Source organism: Trichosurus vulpecula, chromosome 1 (assembly GCF_011100635.1).
Source record: "Trichosurus vulpecula isolate mTriVul1 chromosome 1, mTriVul1.pri, whole genome shotgun sequence".
NCBI lineage: Eukaryota > Metazoa > Chordata > Mammalia > Diprotodontia > Phalangeridae > Trichosurus > Trichosurus vulpecula.
The window spans coordinates 37902538-37921121 of record NC_050573.1 but is presented as its reverse complement, the minus strand read 5'-3'; the positions used below and the strand labels follow the sequence as shown (position 1 = coordinate 37921121).

Below are 18584 nucleotides of genomic sequence, written 5' to 3'. Positions count from 1 at the left end.
TATATAATTGCCTACAGTCCATCTCATTCTTTCATCATGTTGTGGTATTGCTTTTCTAATAGAACAGCCTCTGTCATTCTTCGTCCATTTGGAGAGGATCAGGCTACCCCATCAGGCTAAGCAGCAGAAGCCAACATTGGCTCTAGCTTGGCTGAAAACAAACCCAATAAAAAGCTGAGATCTGGAACTGAGGAGCCTTGGGGGCAGAATAAGGAAAAGATTCATTCATTTGGCTGAAGGGCTGCTTTTTTCACCTGGACAAATTGTTTCCTTATCTGTACAGATACAAAAATGTGTAAAGACCAGGTTGGACGAACAGAGATCCTTAACCTGGCATCTAGAACTTGGTTTAGAAAAAGCACTTTTTCCCACTTTTAAGTTTAATCTGTATTATTAACATTTTTCCCTTTTGTGTAATGTCTAGTGTAAACAATCCACAGAACAAGAATATCAAGCCTTAATGTGGAGCGTTTGCTGATCTCTGAGGAGTAAATACTCCCAGTGAAAGTTGTGCACTTATCTTGGGAGCTGGTTCCACCACACTTCTAAAAAACATTTAAATGTTTATTTTGAGTTCTAAGCTCTCCCTCCCTTACAGGGAAGGCAAGAAATACAATATCTGTTATGCATATGAAGTCATGCTGAACATATTTCTACATTAGCCATGTTGCGGAAAAAAAAAAAATAAAGAGGAAAAAATCTAGTTCAATCTACACTCAGTTCATCAGTTCTCTCTTTGGATGTAGACAGCATTTTTCCTCCTGAGTCCTTTGGAATTGTGGATCATTGTATTGATCAAAGTACCTAGGTCTCTCATCATGCAGTGTTGCTGTTACTGTGTACAACGTTCTCCTGGTTCTGCTCACTTCACTTTGCATCAGGTCATATAAGCCTTCCCCAAATTCTTCTGAAACCATCTCCGGTGTCTTTTTTTTTTTTTTTGGAGGGGGGAAGGCAGGGCAATTGAGGTTAAGTGACTTGCCCAAGGTCACACAGCTAGTAAGTATGTCAAGTGTCTGAGGCCAGATTTGAACTCAGGTCCTCCTGACTCTAGGGCTGGTGCTCTATTCACTGTGCCACCTAGCTGCCCCTCCTGTGTCATTTCTTACAGCACAACAGTATTCCATCACAATTTGTTCAGCCATACCCAATTGATGGGCATTCCCTCCATTTCCAATTTTTTGCCACCACAAAAAGAGCCACCATTTATTTATTTATTTGTTTGTTTGTTTGTTTGTTTGTGCACGTGGATCCTTTTTCTTTTTCTTTCATCTCCTTGGGATACAAACCTAGTGGTATTGCTAGTTGAAATGGTATGCATAATTCCAGACTTTCTCCAGAATGGTTGCACTAGTTCATAACTCCAGCAGCAGTACGTTAGTGTACCTGTATTTCCATATGCCTTCGAGCATTTGTCATTTATGACTTTTCTGTCATCTTAGCCAATCTGATGGGTATGCGGTGATACCTCAGAGTTGGTTTAATTTGCATTTCTCTAATTATCATTGATTTAGAGCCCTTTTTTCGTATGACTATTGATAGCTTTCATTTCTTCTGAAAACTGCCTGTTCATATCCTTTGACCATTTATCAGTTGGGGAATGGCTCTTGTGTTTTTTTTTTTATAAATTTGGCTCAGTTCCCTATATATTTGAGAAATGAGACCTTTATCAGAAAAACTTGCTATAAAAATATTTAGGAGGATATTTTTGATAGCTGTCTTTCAGTATAATTGGTTTCCTTTGTAATACTATGTATTTTATTTTATGCATTTAAAGATAATTCTGAGAAGGGGTCCATAGGATTCATCAGGCTGCCCAAGGGATCCAGGACACCAGAAAGATTAAGAGTAGATGATCTTGGATCCCAGATCTTGGGGTTTGGGAGAGCAGTAGCTTTCTACCTGCCCTTCAAGGCTGATAATGTTTGCAGTTTTAACCATAAACACCTGCGGACAACTAAACTCATTGATCTTGTTCATTGCTTTCCAAATTGGGACTTGCCCAGTGAGGGGAGAAGGGTATTAGAGAAGGACGCAGAACACAAAGCAGTGGTCAAAGTTATTGGCTATTTTTGAGTACAACTCCTATATAAGTACATCTGTTGTTTTCAAATAAAACAGTTTCGAATCAAAGTCAATAGAAAGGAGCCTAACACAACAAGTTTGCTCTACTTGACAGCAAATGCAGCCCAGAGTTTGTTTGACACAGGTCATGTGAAAGATCAAATTGGAAGCAACCTATGATGGCCCATGGTGATTCCCAGCCACCACCACCATCAGTCACCCTGGGCTCATGGCACAGGTGGCTGACCATAGCACTACTCAGTGCATTTGAATGGGTCACCTGGAAACACCTTGAAAGTATACATGTAGAAAGACAGAACATTTCTAGAGAAAATTAGATGATTTCAATAAGCAAAAACAAACTTCTTTAAAAAAAAAAACAACTCAGGTCTCTGATGTCAAAAGGATTGTTTCTTTTACAAGCTTGCTTTGTAGAATTGTGAAGTATTTTTTAATCTAACTTGATATGATTAACATTGGTACAACTAAAGAAAATCCAAGATCTCTGAGTATTTATAAGTAGATGAAAACATAGATACAGTTGAAGATATTCATAGTCACATAGCTGACAAATTAACGAAAAGTGATAGTGTGGGAGGAATATGTTGTACTCTGAACTGACAGAGATAAATTGATTTCAGAATGAAATACTGGTCCTCAAGCACTAGTTAAAAAGGGGTGTGTGTGTGTGTGTGTGTGATGGGACTGGGACCCGGGCTTTTTGGCTTGAAGATCAGCCCTCATTCCATGTTGCCTTTCATTGATAACAAAGGTGAAGTAAATTAATTTATAATAAATTTCCTTCTGAAACTTGCCTTTTTAATTGGATAATTTTGGAAATCTGATTGATCTTAATTCAGAGTCTTCAACTTAGTATTTTCCGATTTTAAAAGACACTTGTGGCGCAGCTAGGTGGCACAGTGTGTAGAGCACCGGCCCTGGAGTAAGAAGGACCTGAGTTCAAATCCAGCCTCAGACACTTGACACATGTACTAGCTGTGTGACCTTGGGCAAGTCTCTTAACCCCAATTGCCCTGCCCCCCCCAAAAAAGACACTTGCCTTACACAAGTAAAGAGCTTGTTATAAAGCACTTGAGGCTAGGTTATGGAAAGCTTTTATTTTAAAGACCAGCTACTTCTAAAATATGAATGGCTATGGAACCAGACGGGTGATCCATTTGTTCTGGCTGAATTGGAATGAGATTAGTTTCATAGATTTGTCTAGTGACAGTACATCAAAATAAGCGTTGGGTTTGGGACACGAATAAATAAAGAGCTCTCTAGGGAACATGAGTTTTACTTCTATTCATAACCTTTGTTTAAAACTGGCTCACTCTGAAATTGTTCAGCGTCATTTTCTTTTTTTTCTTTTTTTATAATTTATTTTTAGTTTTCAGTATTCACTTCCATAAGATTTTGAGTTTTAAATTTTCTCCCCCTCCTCCCCAAGACGGCGTGCAATCTGATGTGGGCTCTACGTATACATTCATGTTGAACATTTTCATATCAGTCATGATGTAAAGAAGAATTAGATGTAATGGGAAGAACCATGAGGAAGAAGAAACAAAACAACAAAAGAAAAGGAGAGAAAATTGTCTGCTTCAATCTGTGTTCAGACTTCAGAGTTCTTCCTCTGGGTGTGGATGGCATTTTCCATCATGAGTCTTTTGGGATTGTCTTAAGGTCCTTGCATTGCTGAGAAGAGCCAAGTCTATCAAAGTTAGTCATTGTACAATGTGGTTGTTACTGTGTACAATGTTCTCCTGGTTCTGCTCTCCTCACTCAGCATCAGTTTGTATAAGTCTGAAGTTCCCTGCTCATCATTTCTTACAGCACAATAGTATTCTATTATATTCATATACCACAACTTGTTCAGCTATTCCCCAATTAATGGACATCCCCTCAATTTCCAATTTTCAGCCCCACAAAAAGAGCTGCTATAAATATTTTTGTACACATGGGTCCTTTTCCTGTTTTTATGATCTCTTTGGGATATAGACCTAGAAGTGGTATTGCTGGGTCAAAGGGTACAGTTTTATAGCCCTTTGGGCACAGTTCGAAACTGCTCTCCAGAATGGTTGGATCAGTTCACAGCTCCACCAACAATCAGCATCATTATCTTCACAAACATCCGTATGATAATTTTATTTTGTTGTAGTATTGTAAAAGTGGTATTTGAGTAAAATCCAAACCAAGCATTATTTGCAGAGGTTATCTGATGGAAAATGTTGAGTGCAGCAGTGTGATTTTAAATGAAGAGTGTCCCTTTAGAAACCATCGACTCAGCTTTGTGGGACATGAGGAAGAGTTAGTTAGTATCAGTAAAATACTTGTAAAGCCCTAGAGAAGAATATTTGAATATAACCAGAATTAGCATGCCCTCCTTGAGGACAGGGACTGTCTCCTTTTGTATCCCCAGCATTTAGCACAGCCTGGCACACAGTAGGCACAAAATACATGTTTACCAGATGAATGAATGAATAATATAAATGGCCAGCACTGTCTGGGGGTGACACAGGAAGACAGAGGGCTATGAAGAAGTGACAGATTGTGCCAAAAACTTAACTGTACCTTTATATGTATAATCTCAAGCACCAGTTAGTAGCAGAGCAGCTTGGACTAGTGGATTGAGTGCTGGTTTGAAAGGAAAGAAGGAAGGATGGACAGATGAAAGGAGAGGAGGAAGAAAGGATGGGTAGAAGGAAGAACATTAAGTACTTCCTCTGTGCAGAGCCCTGGGAATACAAAGAAAAGCCAAGGCAGCCAGAGCTCCCATCCTAATTAGGAAGGACACATATGGGCCGTTTCAGGTACCCGCTTGATGGATGGGCCCCTTAGTCTTGGGGGCATTGGCAAGGCAGATGGTAATGCATCTTCTTTACCATCATTTCCATTAATAAAAACATCTTCATTACTGACGATGTTGAGCCATTTGCCAGTACTGAGGACTTTGAGAACTTTCTTCTCCTGTTCTCAGCAGGGTTGCCAGGTAACATCTCCACAAGGAGATGCTGACTCCCAGGGCCAGGCTGGAATCCAGGAACAGGAGTCTGGGGTTCACTGTTATTCTTAGGGTTCTTGGTCTCAGGGTCCCAGCCTGTCTCCACTCCTATCAGTGTGAGCAAGTCACTTAACAGCCTCAGTTTACTCATCTGTAAAATAGGGATGATTACAGCACCTACTTCACTTGGTTTTTATCAGGATCAAATGACATAATATATGTAAAGCACTCTGGTAACTTCAAATGTTAGCCATTCTTATTATGGCTGTTAGCATTAAGGAAAAACAACTCATTATTTTCAAGTCTTGTGTGAAAGACTACCATGGGCTAGTTTAAGATTCTATGCCTTAATTATCATGTGAAGGAAAGCTTCTAACAGAGGTTCCCAAATTTATTTGGCCTATAGCCCCCTTTAAAAAAAAAACTGTTTAACCCCCCCCCCCCTAGAAATCTACTTTCTTTAACCCTTTAATGTTTTTTTTCCCCCTGGAAATTTTTGTCATTTCAAACTACTACCCCACCCCACCCCCATCATTCCGGTGCCTCCCAGGAGGTGGTATCGCCCACTTTTGGGAACTTATGTCTAGAGAGTATTTAATTAAAACCTCATGGAATTAGAAGAGTAATTGAACTTTATTTCTTAAAAGGTAGACAAGAAATTTAAGCCAACATAGGGGGGAAAAGTTCTTTTGCTGATTGATGAACACTGAAGACATTCATTCACGATGAGCTTTGCACGGAAGTGGGACTAAGACCCTGCTCATCCAGCTCTTTCCTTGCTGTAGCCATCTCTTCTAATGTGCAGCTCTCACTGCAGAAGAGTTTGTGGGCTGGTGGGGGATGGGATGGACTCATCAAGGCCACAAGCATTTATTAGATGCCTACTGTGTGGCAGGCAAAAGCAAAATCAGGATCCCTGCCCTCAAGGAACTCACAGTCTAACGGAAGAGTGTGGAGACAACCAGTGAGGTAGACAGGATAAATGCGCCAGGGCGCTTTCTCTGGATCTGTTGGCATTACAAGGCTATGCCCTGCCCATCTTTTAGCCCTTCTCCTTGCTCCATGACTCGCTGCTTCCACTGATCATCACGGGTCTCATTATATTATTTATGCCCTTGCTTCTCAGTCTTCCTTACCAAAGGCTAAGGGAGCCTTAAGGCAAGCCTAAGTGAAAGCGCATTCTTTTGGCTGTCTCATTGTGTGCTGCTGCTGTCTCTGCAGATACTTTTGGAGTTTACAGGCTCGATGCTATATGATTCTGAATTCTCTATTGTCTTGACTTTCTGTGGAAGTCCATCACACTGGGCTCAGACTGCTCTGAATAAACCGTCGGCCAAAGCGAAAAGGAGCTATAGAGAATGGCAACCAAAGGAGAAGTGTGAGGGATGGTGGCAGTGGGAACATTCAGCCGGGCTTCTTCTGAAGCCTGACTCAAGGCCCACAATTCAAGCCAACTATGCTTAGAATCCCAGGAACAAACTTTTTGGTAAAATATGTATACACACACCTATATTATATACCATTGATTTACTCATACCTTTGGAAACTTGGCATTCTCTGAGAGCAAGACTCCAAGAGGAGAACCTGCTGAGTCTATACAAATATGCTTCTCACTCAAAGACAAAGATGACTCTGCTCCTTTGGGGGAGTCTTGAGCCTAGCTGTGTAAAGTGAAAACACACAATTAATGATGAGGAGCAAAGAGACCCAGATCAAGTAAGGTGAGGAAAGGCCCTTGCAGAGGCTATGTAAATGGGAATTCCTCCTTAGTGCCAGTTCAATGCCAGTGAGATTTGGGAGTAGTGTGTGGGGAGGGAGTAATGGACCCTACCCTTTCCCAGAAGTAGGAAGGAGGCACATATAGGGCAGGATGTTGGGCTGTGGTCCCAAGTCAGCTACAGAGGTGAGTTTATGGAACAACAGGAAATCTTCTTTCCCACTCATTTTGGTCGTCTTTGACTTCTTTCTCTACCAAGCCTCCCAGTATACCCATCATCAGGAAAGCTCATCAGTTTGCAAGATTTATTCTGCCTTGGTACTGATTACTCATCAGGGCTCTCTTCCCCTCTAACTGGTGGGGTGGTATTTCTCAACTTCCCTTTAAGATGAGGGGCAGAACAGACATCTCATTTCCTACCTGGCTGCACTGATTTTGGAGTTCTCTGGCTTCTTCATAATATGTGTCTTCCCCTTCCTTTTTTTGATTTCTTTTGTTCGTCTTCTCCCATTCTATTGTAAGCTTCTTGGGGGAAAGAACTATCTTTTTTCCTATTTGTATCTCTAACACTTAGCACAGTGCCTGGCATGTAGTAGGTGCTTAATAAATGTTTATTAACTATGACATTGTAAAGTTCACCCCCCCAAAAAAAAACCCCAACACAACTTAGTTTACTATTGTAGATTCCAAGATAGAAGGATACCATCCTCGATACCATCCAATCCAAACTGGAGCCGAGCAGGAGTTCTCTCTATGATGTGCCAGACCAATGGCAACCTCACCTCCCTCTTCTTGAACCCTAGCAAAGGGACCTCCAGGGACAGTCCATTTCCATGTTTGTTTGGATGGCTCCAACTATTGGAAGGCTTTTCCTGACATCAAGCTTGGATTTGTTTTTGGTTGTTTTGCAAATTTCTCATTGTTCCCAGTTTTGCCCTCATACCACATAGAACAAAACTAAGGGAGCCTCACAGATACTAATCAATACACATTTGTTACAATTAAATTTTATTTTCATGATGAGATGCCTTCTCTCACTCTCCCAAATGATAACCCTCTCCCTCCCTCCACTGAGAAAGCAAGGGAAGAAACCCAATCCTATTACAAACCAGTACAGTCAAGCAAACAAATTCCCACTTTTGGCGACATCCAAAAAATGTCTCATTCTCTCTATCAGGAGGTGGGTAGCATGTTTCATCATGAGTCTTCAGAAATTGTGGGCTGGTCATTGTGTTGATCAGTGTTCTTAAGTCTTTCAAAGTTTTAGCAAGCATTTATTAAATGCCTACTGTATGCTAGATTTGAGAGATACAAAGCCAAAAATGTAAGCTCCTTGAGGGCCGAGACTTTCATTCCATTGAGAAAGAGGAAAAAGAGAGGAGAGAGTGAAAGTGTGTGTCTATTCAAAAGAGGTACAGAAAGCACACATACAAAATAAATACCAGGCAGGAGGAAGAACGCTAGCAGTAGATGGGACCTAGAAAGGCTTTCTGTAGAAGATGGTGCTTAAGCTGAGTTCTGAAGGAAGAGAGGGATGCTGGGAGGCAGAGGTGAGGAAGAAGTACATGCCGAGCGTGGGGGACAAGTGTGCCAAGGGGCAGGGACAGGAGACCGAGCACCTCCATGGGTGGGTGAGCAAGAGAAGAAGCCAGTTTGGCCGAAGTGTTGGGTGTGAGAAGGGTGGGGCTGGCTTCATCTTACAAGGTGGATGAGGTGATGGTTGGGAAAGGCTTAAAATACCTAAGAGAAGAGTTTATATATTCCTTCTATATGGGAAACGGGAAGCCACAGAAGTTTGTGCCTAAGGAAGATCTTGGGCAGCCATGTGGACAGTAGATGAGAGAGGTGTAGAGACGGATCAGGAGGCCATAACAAAGGTCCTGGCAAGAGAGGAGGGCCTGCACTGAGAGTGACAAAGGTACTGTGGATAGGAGAGATGCTGTGGTAGAAACGCCAGGATTTGATGGCTGATTTGGAAATACGGAGTGAGGAAGAGTGAGTGGGGGAATACACATTTTGTATAGCACCTACTATGTGCTAAACTCTTTACAAATGTCTTACTTGATCCTCACAACTCTAGGAGGTAAAATGCTATTATTAATTCCATTCTGCAGATGAAGAAACCAAGGCAGACAGAGGTTAAGGGATTTGCCGAGGATCACACAGCTAGTAAATGTCCAAGGTCAGATAGGAACTCAGGTCTTCCGGACTCCAGGCCCCTGTGCCACCAGCTCCCTCTACAGCAGTACAGGATAATGCCAAGCTTACCACTTTCAAGACTAGAAGCTTTCTATGCCCCCTGCCCCCAAGTTTTTCCTCCCCAGGCTGAACACCTCCAGTTCTTCCAACTAACCCCTGTATATAAGTCTCCAGCTCTCTCACAGTCTTGGTCTTCCTCCTTCTGGCTGCTCCCTTCCGGAGGCCCTGTGTTGTCCATGTCTTTCACAACATGGGGCACCCAGAACTGAAAATACAGTACTCCACATGTCCGACCTAGGGTAGGGACTGACTCCCTTGTTCTGTAAACTATTTGACTAAAAGCAGCCCTAAGATTTACAGTCGTTTAGGTTTTGATTAGCATGCCACAATATTGCCTCATTCAGCTTGCAGTACACTAAAGCCCCCCAGATCTTTTTCACATAAACTGTTTTCTAGCTTATGTTATCTCATCCTACTAGGCTGGGTCCTTGTATTCCCTGTATTGAACTCTCTTAGGATCTTTATTGTCTTTCACCTCTGCCAGCTTTGTTTGTTTTGTAGATTTGCTAAGCATTCCTTTTGCCTTCATCCAAGGTATAGCTCTCCACCTCATCCTCAAAGATAATATGTGGACTTCATGAAAAGACTTGATACCCTTGGTTATTCTGATAGCATTCTACTGATCCACCACCAACTCCATCAAATGACTCTGAAATCATGGTAGCTCTTGGTGTTCAGTTACTTTTTCTATACAATCACAAAGCATCCATTTGATAATAGAGTACAGAATTCTTTCCAAATATTGGTTATACTCACCAGCCTATTTAGTTGGGAGACTCCATCCTTTTCCTTTTTTTTTTTCCTCAGCACCTCTCCATTTTGTTCTCCCCAGCACAGAACTGTCCCCATTTCCTTCACCTCCCAGCTTCTCCTCTCTCCCTTGTTGCTCAAATTGGAAGGTCTGCCTCCGGAACCCAATTTTATCATTCTGCTCTTCATAAACCTATAATAGTCACCTTTAGATAAAGGGGCTCGATCAACAGTCACAGCTGTTCAAAAGGCTCCCAGCTATATAGGCTGGTGAGCCTCTCTTTTCTCCACCGGTCACTCCAAGCCACAATCTGTTTACAGGCAATATTCGATTTAATAATAGCAAGCTAGAATTTATATAATGTCTTGCACGGGAAGCCAGGGACCTTTTCTCAGAATGATTTTAAATGCATAAAATACATAGGATGACAAAGTACATCAATTATGGTGCATTACTGTAAATTGAATACTATATATTTTTAAAGGTCACGGACTGTTGTAGAGGAAATTTTTCTTTAGGCACTAGTTGGATGAGGTCTCATAACAACTTGATTCTAGTCTGGTTTCATTTTTGGAATAAAGAAACCGAAACTATGAAGGGGAGCCGTGTCCCAGGTAAGATGTAGCAAAGCCAGGATTCAAACGCAGATCTTCCAACACCAGCTTAGGGTTGGCATGTCCCGTGCCACTTTTGACATTAGCTAGCCACAAAGGCTGGACGGTCACAGCCCTTGGGAAGCTTCCGTTCATTCTAGCCGGCGGTCGTGGTGGGATCCGACCCCCTTACCCCGGTCTCTTCTGCCTAGGAGGGGTGGGGTACCTCAAAGCATAGGTCCCCAAATAAACTGCCCCGTCTGAAGCACAGCCCACGGGTCTGCTCCCAGCAGGGCACAAGTTCCCGCCAATAGGCCCGGGAAGCGTGGGAACGGAACGACGAGTTCCTCGGTTTTTTAAGTGGAATAGATCTAGAACAGCTGATTCGGGAGCTTGAGGCAGGAGTGCGCCTGCGCACCGACAGACCTTCTCATGGCGCCACGAGCTGTTTGAGACCTTCTTCCCGGCAACACTTTCGAGAGAGCCGGTGGGTGGTAAGAACGTGGTGAAACTAGGAAGGCGAGGTGGGTGTAGGGAATCCTCGCGAGATCTCCTGCTGCATCATCGGAAGTGGAAGCCACGTGACTATCCGAGGCGGCCTTCGCTTGCCCCCCCTCCCCCTTCTCAAAAACGCGCCCCCCCCTTACCGTTCGCCCACCCTTAGGCCGAAGAGATGGACCCATCTGGTTCCGGAGTTCGCTCGGATCCAGCCACTGGTTCCAGGCCGGTGGGATTTGGGGGTTGGGGGACTGGGGGGGGTGAGGGTTCTCGGAGGTGGGGGGGGCATCTTCCCCTTTCCCAGCGGCGAAAGGCGGGGCGAGGAGGGTGGGCGGAGGCCCAGTCGGAAGTCACGTGGAACGGCGTCGGCGCGCGCGCTCCCCCTTCCTGCACCTCCCCACCCCTCGCGGGGCGGGCGGGACGGGAAGGGGGGGGCTGGTGGTGCCGGGGGGGAGGGGGAGGAGGAGGAGGAGGGGCGTCAAGATGGCGGCGGGGAGGTAGGCAGACCCGGACGCAGCCGCCGACGCCGCCGCCTCCGCTCCTGCAGCCTCGCCGCCCCCAAGCCCTCGCAGCCTCCGCGACGCCGCCGGCTCGCCCCGTCCTGAGGAGAAGGTGAGTGCCTTACAGGCTCCGGCTCCCTGCCTGAGGCAGCCTCCCCTGCCTTCCCCTCCCCCAGCCCTCGACGGCGGCTGCGGTTCTTGAGGGGGCCCCCGGGCCTGACGCCGAGATCCGAGAGGCGAGGCACGGCCCGACTTCGGCCGCTCGCCCCTCCTCCTTCCAGGACCCTCGGCGGCCCCGTTCCCCTTCCGGCCACGCCGAGAGGCGCCTGGTCTGCGGCTCGAGGGAGCGGCCGTGCAGAAGAGGAAACTGAGGCACAGCCCGGGGGAGCACAGGCCCCGGTCCCCCGCGCTGCGCCCCCGGCCTGACGCCTGCAGGAAGGGTACGGGCTTGACCTCCTGCTCACCCCTGGCTTTTGCGGTTTTCTTGTCCCTGCCCGGGCGTGGGGGGAAAGGTGGGGGGGGGGGTCGTCGGAGACTCCCTCTTGCCTCGGGGAAAGGCCCGGAGGGATCGGGAGGGAGGTTTGTACGGCTCTCCTGGAGCCGGAGCCTCCTTTCTGCCTCCTTGTCGTGACTGTCAGAAAGGGGGAGCCTCGACACGTGGGGGGCTCTCTCCCGCCGGCTAGGGGCTTGCCAGGTCGGGGGCATCCCTTCTTTCTTCTCCCCTCTGCCCAACCCCGAGGGTCCAGGTGTGGGGAACAGCTGCGCCGGCCGCCTAGACCGGGCCGCCGGGGGCATGCGGACGGGAACATGCCGCTCTCCCGAACCCCGAAACTTCCCCAAATGCTGGGCCCTTCGGGCCGGGGGAGTGGCCCTGGGCGCGTCCGAACGGCCCGGACCCGGGGTGTCTGAAGCCTGTCGATTGTTTCTCTCCTGACCCCGGCGTGCGGCTCCTCCCCCTTGCACCGCCGCTTTGTGCGGGCGCCCAGGCAGGTCCTCCTCTGCCAAGTCCCTGTGAGGGGAGGAACCTTGTTGTAATGGGGGGAGCCTTTCATTTTGGGGTGTGCTTGTTAAGAAAAACAAAACTCGGTAGAATGAAAGGGAAAGAAAACGGGGTCAAAGGAAGCCAGGTTTTTGGCCGTTGAATTCTGCAGCCAATTGTAACTGCACCCGGAAGTTTGTGCTGAACACGTGTTGATGGGGGAAGGTTAGAAGCCTAGCCCCATTGACCTTTAAAAGTTGATTATTAGCAACTTTTTTCAGTAGCTAAGTGTTTAAAAATTCTCGATTTAGCGTTGAAGATGGAGTTCCCAGGAGAGTGAGCCTGGGGGGTCCAGAAAGCTCGGTGTCTCAACACCCTTTAGCCGTGGACCTGAGCAGAAGGGCTGATGGATGCTTTTCTTCGGTTGTCAAAGAAAATTCCCACTGGTTTAGTTATTTAAGTATGTGACCAGAAGTTAAATTGGAAGCTATACTTGTAGGCCGTGTCATGTCAACAAGTATTAAAGGCTTGCTGTGTACCAGGAACTATATAAAACCCTAGGGATACAGAGAAAGTCAAAAACAAAAGTCCTTGATCTCGAGGAACTCAGCATCTGATAGGTTAGACAATGTACAAACAAGATGCTTAAACCTCATGAATTGGAAATCATCAACAAAGGGAAGAATTAAGGGGGATCAAGAGGTTTCTCATCCAAGAAGGTAGGATTTTATCTGGGACTTGAAGGAAGCCAGCAGAGAGGGAGAAAGTTCCAGGTGGGAAATAAGTGGAAATGCCTAGAGTGGAGAAGAAAGTTATTTTAATTCGAGGGAACAATGAGAAGGCCAGTGTCACTAAATAAGGTAGATAAGGTAAGGTCGACTGAAAAGGTAGAAAGGGACCGAGTTCAGAGGGACTTTAAACAGAGGCTATCTCCCTGTTTAAGGACTTGATGCTGATTTTTTTTTTAAACCGAAAGAACTGTATAGAAATTGGTAAACTGCAGTTAGGATTCCTTTCCTCTTAATCGCTATACTCTATTATGGTTTTCTTACTAATGCAAAAATTGTTACTCGGTAGTTCTTTGTGAAGAAAGAAAATGATTAAATCAACCTACATGAGTTTCTAAACCAAGGCTCTCTGGATTAATTTGCGGGGGGGGGGGCGGGGAGCCCTAAATGAGCACAGATTTTTCAAGGGGAGTTGCTTTGTTACTACTTAACACTTTTAAAAAGTTTGATTTCTTTGCTACTACTTGTACTTAAAATAACTTAAAAAGTAATGATTATATACATATGCAACTTAAGTTAGATCCCTTTAAAAAACCTTTATTTAGATGTTGGTTGATTGCAATTAAAATTCTCTAAACATCTCTGCTAATTTGGTTCCTGGAGTGCATTTTTTGACTAATACATTGGTTTTTATGTAGGAAGAGAAAAAGGGGGTGGGGAGGCAATACTGCTGAAAGAATGTGAACATTTATTAGAGTGTTCTTGCGTGTCCTTATCAGTATAATGTCTTGCTTAGTGAGCCAATGGAATTTGAATGTGTGATAAAGAAAGATCAGTGACATAGGTTCCCAATATTTAAGCATATCTTAAACCTTGTTTAATTCCTGTTACGTTTTTTAGGGTAATTGGTGTTTGCACTATTGGTAAGTTTTTTTCCATTAGTAATTATAATCCTTAAAATTCTGGAACTATATAACGTGGGTTCACTTTTTCATATAAATTTTTGCCGAGGACACATATTTCAAGTGTGAGAACAATTTATAAGTATATCTACTCCATTGAGGTGGTTAAAACTTGAGAGACTAACAGGATTGCTCGGAGTGTCATTTTAGGAAAGGAACAGATAAGTACTTTTATCTGTTCAGTTTCTTCTGCCTCTAAAGAGCTGCCTGGTACACAGTAGGTGTTTAATAACTTGGTTAATTAACTAAATTATGAGCATATAAAATTATATACCCTGATGAGTCCTTCATGGGATTCTTAACCATGCTGTATCTGTGCAGAGCAAGATTATAAAGCAGTACAGTGTAAGAAAACATGATTGTTCTTTTAAAGTTTTTAAGTGTGTGGTTTTGTTGCTTATAAAAGTTTTTGCTTGGTGCTTGATTAAGTGACAAGATTCCTGCATATTTAAGAATTTCTGCATCAATTTTCCTTGGGCCCTAATGATTGATTAATGACAAACAGGATACTTCTTTGAAACTCACTTGATTAATCTTTTTAGACATTAAGTGAATGACTACATTGTATAGAATGTAGATTAAAGTTTATTTTGGGTTACCAGCAGATGGTATGCATTGCAATTTGTAGTCTGCGAGATTAAATTTCATCAGTAATATAGAAGAGAGAAGATTAAAAATCTTAATTTTTGGTCTCATGATATTTTCAATCATCATAAGACAGATAACAGGCTATCCAGAAACAGAAGAGAACCTTAACCTTGTTCTTTCAACACATTTCAGTGTAGATGATAGTAATAGCTAATATTTATGTAACTAAGTTTTCAAAGCACTTTACCTATGTTTTCTCATTTTTTAAGAGTAGGAATTATGTTTCACTTCTTGTATAATGATGGTTTTCCATTCTCAGTCATGGTGATTAGCTGGATGCTCCCTACAGAGGGTGGTTCCTAAGCTTTTCCCTCCTTCCCTCCTCTCACCTTCAGTCCCTCTGTGCTGTTTCAGAGCAGCATTGTTAGTTTGTTTCTAATGAAAGGCTTTAGTACTTGTTACAGAGAGGTGGTGGGCCATCAGTCTTTTATTTGTCTTTTTCAGGCTCCTTTTACTGCTTTATAACATCTTTACTGAAGGAAATAAAGACAGTGAAGAGAGGAGGCAAAACTAAAAGCTGCTCAGTTTCTTCTACATGTTCACTCTGGTAGTAGATACAGGGAAGAGACTGAAATTAGTGACTGATATGAGTGAGGTGGCTGTATTCGTTGTGGATAGTGAATCATTGCCTGTGCCCTGCTAACCATAGAGAATTGAAAATTGGTCATTGATTGGTCAGTTGGTCAAATTTGGTCAGTAATCATCAAATTATTTAACAACTTTTCTCGTGAAAAATTGTTAGTGATATCTAAGATATTTGGTATTTCGCTTGTAAATTAAGACCACTTATACACATTAAGTTTCCTGTTTTGGTATATCCGTGGTGAACAAAGCAATAACAACTTTGTAAATTAAAAAAAAATTCTTTTGTAATTAAAACAGACTTGAGGGCATCAAAATGCCTTCATTCAGTTGGAATGCTCTGAACTTAGCACATCGACATAAAGAGGTGTACTAACGTCATTTTGCCTCTTTCCCATTGTCATATATCCCTGCCTGAACCTCAGTCAGACCCAGAATTTATAAATACTGTGTTTTGTAGCAAAATAATAGGGACCTGTGAAATTGTCTACCTTCTGGCTGTGTACTTTTTAGGTTTTTCAAGATTATCAATAGTCAGGATCTTAAGTGACTATATTGTATTGGTTTGCTACACATAAGATTATATAATTAGTTCTAAAGACAATGTAAGTTTTCAGGGTTGGGGTTAGGAGTTGGAAATAGCACTAAAAGCTGAATGGTTTTGGTCACCTTTTTATAGAGCACTCGTAATCGTGAAATATAAAAATCCACATCTCCCTTTGCATACACACTAGGACAGTTCTCTCGCTTGCCATTATTTAGCACACATATTGCATATATGTTGAATGATGTGTTGTGTGGCTTCTATTCATAAACTTGTTTTATTCACAATTTGGAAGAAATAGATTCTAAGTTTTACCTGTTTTACACATGAGGATAAGTAGGGAGAGGTGAATGACTAGTATTTGAATTGTAAACTTAATTGCTAGCCTTTTTTTCCCCAGCCTTCTCTTAACTGTATCCTATTCTGATAGGTTTATTTGTAAAAGAATAAGAAATAATAACTGAAAAAAGACTGGACCTTTGACTAAGAAACAATTTTTTTTTTGTTTCATTAAATATTAATGTCATCTTAGGAAAACCTCACTTGCTGGATCTTTAAAGTATTGGGGTTGCGTCTTTAATAAGGTCCACTTTGAACCATAGATTTTGAAATGGTTTCTGAGTAGGTAGGAATATATTTCTATCAGTTCAGCGTCAAGGATTTAATTTTATGGCATAGTACTGGCAGCTTCCTACCAAGGAGCTGGACTGAGGGCTCCTGCCTCATCTGACCTAACAGTTTGTATTCTTATGCACTTAGCATAACTTGTATTATACACTGTTCATACAGGTTTTTTTCACTTGATTATTTGGTATCAAATGTATGAACAGATAGCTTAAGCAGAAAGCATAGTTGAAAAGAATTTTTAGAAGGGAGAGAATGCCTAGATTTCATCATATATATAATGAAGAATTCGCATATTTCTTGACATTTGAAGATCTGAATGAACTCAGTGGCTGTCAGAGAGTAGGGTCTGAGAATCATCTGTAGTTTTTGAGCTCATCTTTCAAGATGAATGGATCTAGGATCTAATTAATGTGGGTACTCCTCCAGTGATAATTGTAACCCCATCCATGCCTGTGTCTCTCTTAGTATAGTAATAAGTATAAAATACAATGTCTATACTTTTGTTTCTGCCAAATCTCTTAATTTCTAATACCTAATTTAAAAAACAGCTATAATGCCATCAATGTTTTTCTATTAATTTTGGTGAGGTTTTTGGGATGGAGGTGGCATAATGAGTAGTTTGTGGTCCATGGTGGTCCTTGGCCTTGATGAAGTAGTTTGTGTATTGAACAAATTCTTTGGACTAATAACCTCTGACTTAAATCGCCAGGAAACCTGAATGTGGGGATCTGTCAATTATAATTAAATTTTCTTTGTACTTGAGGGAAATAAAAGCACTTGGATGTGTGCTTTACAACAACCATAATATTTTTCTCCCACTTTTTTAAGAAAGTCAAAATAGGTGGTCTCTTTTCTATAGCATATTTCCTTACCCCCACTCCCTTCAGTTTTGTATTTTCTCATCACTCCAATGAAACCATCCCAATGGTTTCTAACATCTCATGGGCAGATTCTGATTTTCTTCCTTTCCACCTTCAGTTATAATTTTTAAAACAAACATTCTGAGGAGGAGTCCGCAAGTTTCACAAGACTGCTAAAGGGGGGTGGGGCTGCAGTGTCCATGACATGAAAAAAGGATAAGAGCCTCTGAACTAAGTGATCTCTTTGCGAACTCAGATAATGATTCCGTGAGGTACAATATAACACAAACAAATTTGTTCCTTTGAATTATATACACATTCCATTAAGCCAAACATAATGTACTTGTCACATTTTCAGTTCTGTAGGAGCAGTTAATATCTGTGCATGACAATTTTAATTAAGACATGTGATCTTCCTGTACAGATTTATCCATCTATTCCAGAGTGAATAGTTAGCAAGCTACTGGCATTTCCGACTCAGTCCCTTTTTTCCAGTCTTTCTTTTTCCTGTCAGTCACCTACACTTCCGATAAGGTATGACTATTCTTTACATCTTTTCTCCCCACCCCCCAGACCTATATTTGTCAAAGAAAGCTGCCACTTCCATCTCAAAGGGGAATTACAAATGGAGATTGTATAAATGGAGACCTTGCAGATTATTTCTGCATGTATGTAGAATTGTAAGATGTGTGGTCCAAAAAGAGTGGTGCATATGTGCATATTCAACATATAAAAACATGTAGATTCACACTATACAGCTTGCCTTTGAATTACAATATGTTGTCGTAGGTGAAAACATAAATGAACAACTCGTGTGCTTTGCCCTCAACCAAGAAAATGACATATGAGAAATGTCCTTTGAAACTGTTCCAGTTCTCTTGGAATTCCAGAGACAGACACCACAATGTTCTTGCCTTTTCTTTGGTCAGATTGACACTCTTGTGCTGCCTGTCACATCACTCCTTCCTCACTTTGATAATCAAGTATTTCCCAGGTTTGAACATTTTACAAAGCACCTCCATCAAGCTAGCTGTAACCAATATGTGAAACATTCTTAAAAGAAAGACTACTAAATACTGCTGACTACCTTGTAACAGTAGTGCCTGTTTAGCTCTATACGCAAATTTCTCATTCAAGCCTCCCAAAATAGCTCTCTGAGGTAAGTACATCTGTTTTACGGATGAGTAAACTGAGGTTTAGAGATTAGCCCAGGGTCACAGAACTAGTCATTGACAAAAGCAGGATTCAGAGCCAGATCCCTTTACATTACA

The 18584-nt window shown here is 42.6% G+C and overlaps 2 protein-coding genes across 5 annotated transcripts in view; one reads left to right on the top strand and one right to left on the bottom strand.

Annotated features, from left to right (window-relative positions):
• Nucleotides 1-18584, top strand: part of SBNO1 (strawberry notch homolog 1) — a 70637-nt gene that overhangs the window by 16853 nt on the left and 35200 nt on the right. The window contains exon 1 of one of the 4 annotated variants that reach the window (XM_036742295.1): nt 11236-11495. The exons of 2 other annotated variants lie outside the window; for them this stretch is intronic. The gene's annotated coding sequence lies outside the window, so the exon portion shown is untranslated. Of the gene's footprint in view, nt 1-11235; nt 11496-18584 lie in introns of those variants that run through there. One more of the 4 variants, XM_036742298.1, reaches the window with a different exon arrangement.
• Nucleotides 10816-15664, bottom strand: LOC118854827 (translation initiation factor IF-2-like). The gene is made up of 4 exons (XM_036765063.1): nt 15660-15664; nt 11285-12392; nt 11033-11134; nt 10816-10896 (listed from the first exon to the last, which is right to left on the bottom strand). The coding sequence occupies exons 1-4, from the start codon at nt 15662-15664 to the stop codon at nt 10816-10818; spliced, it is 1296 nt and encodes a 431-aa protein (XP_036620958.1).

Coding starts and splice junctions, on each gene's coding strand:
- LOC118854827 (XM_036765063.1), bottom strand. Junction 11,135..11,284: donor TCCCGCCCGCCCCGCGAGGG/GTGGGGAGGTGC, acceptor CACCCCCCCCAG/TCCCCCAACCCCCAAATCCC. Junction 10,897..11,032: donor GGCCTAAGGGTGGGCGAACG/GTAAGGGGGGGG, acceptor TCGCCTTCCTAG/TTTCACCACGTTCTTACCAC.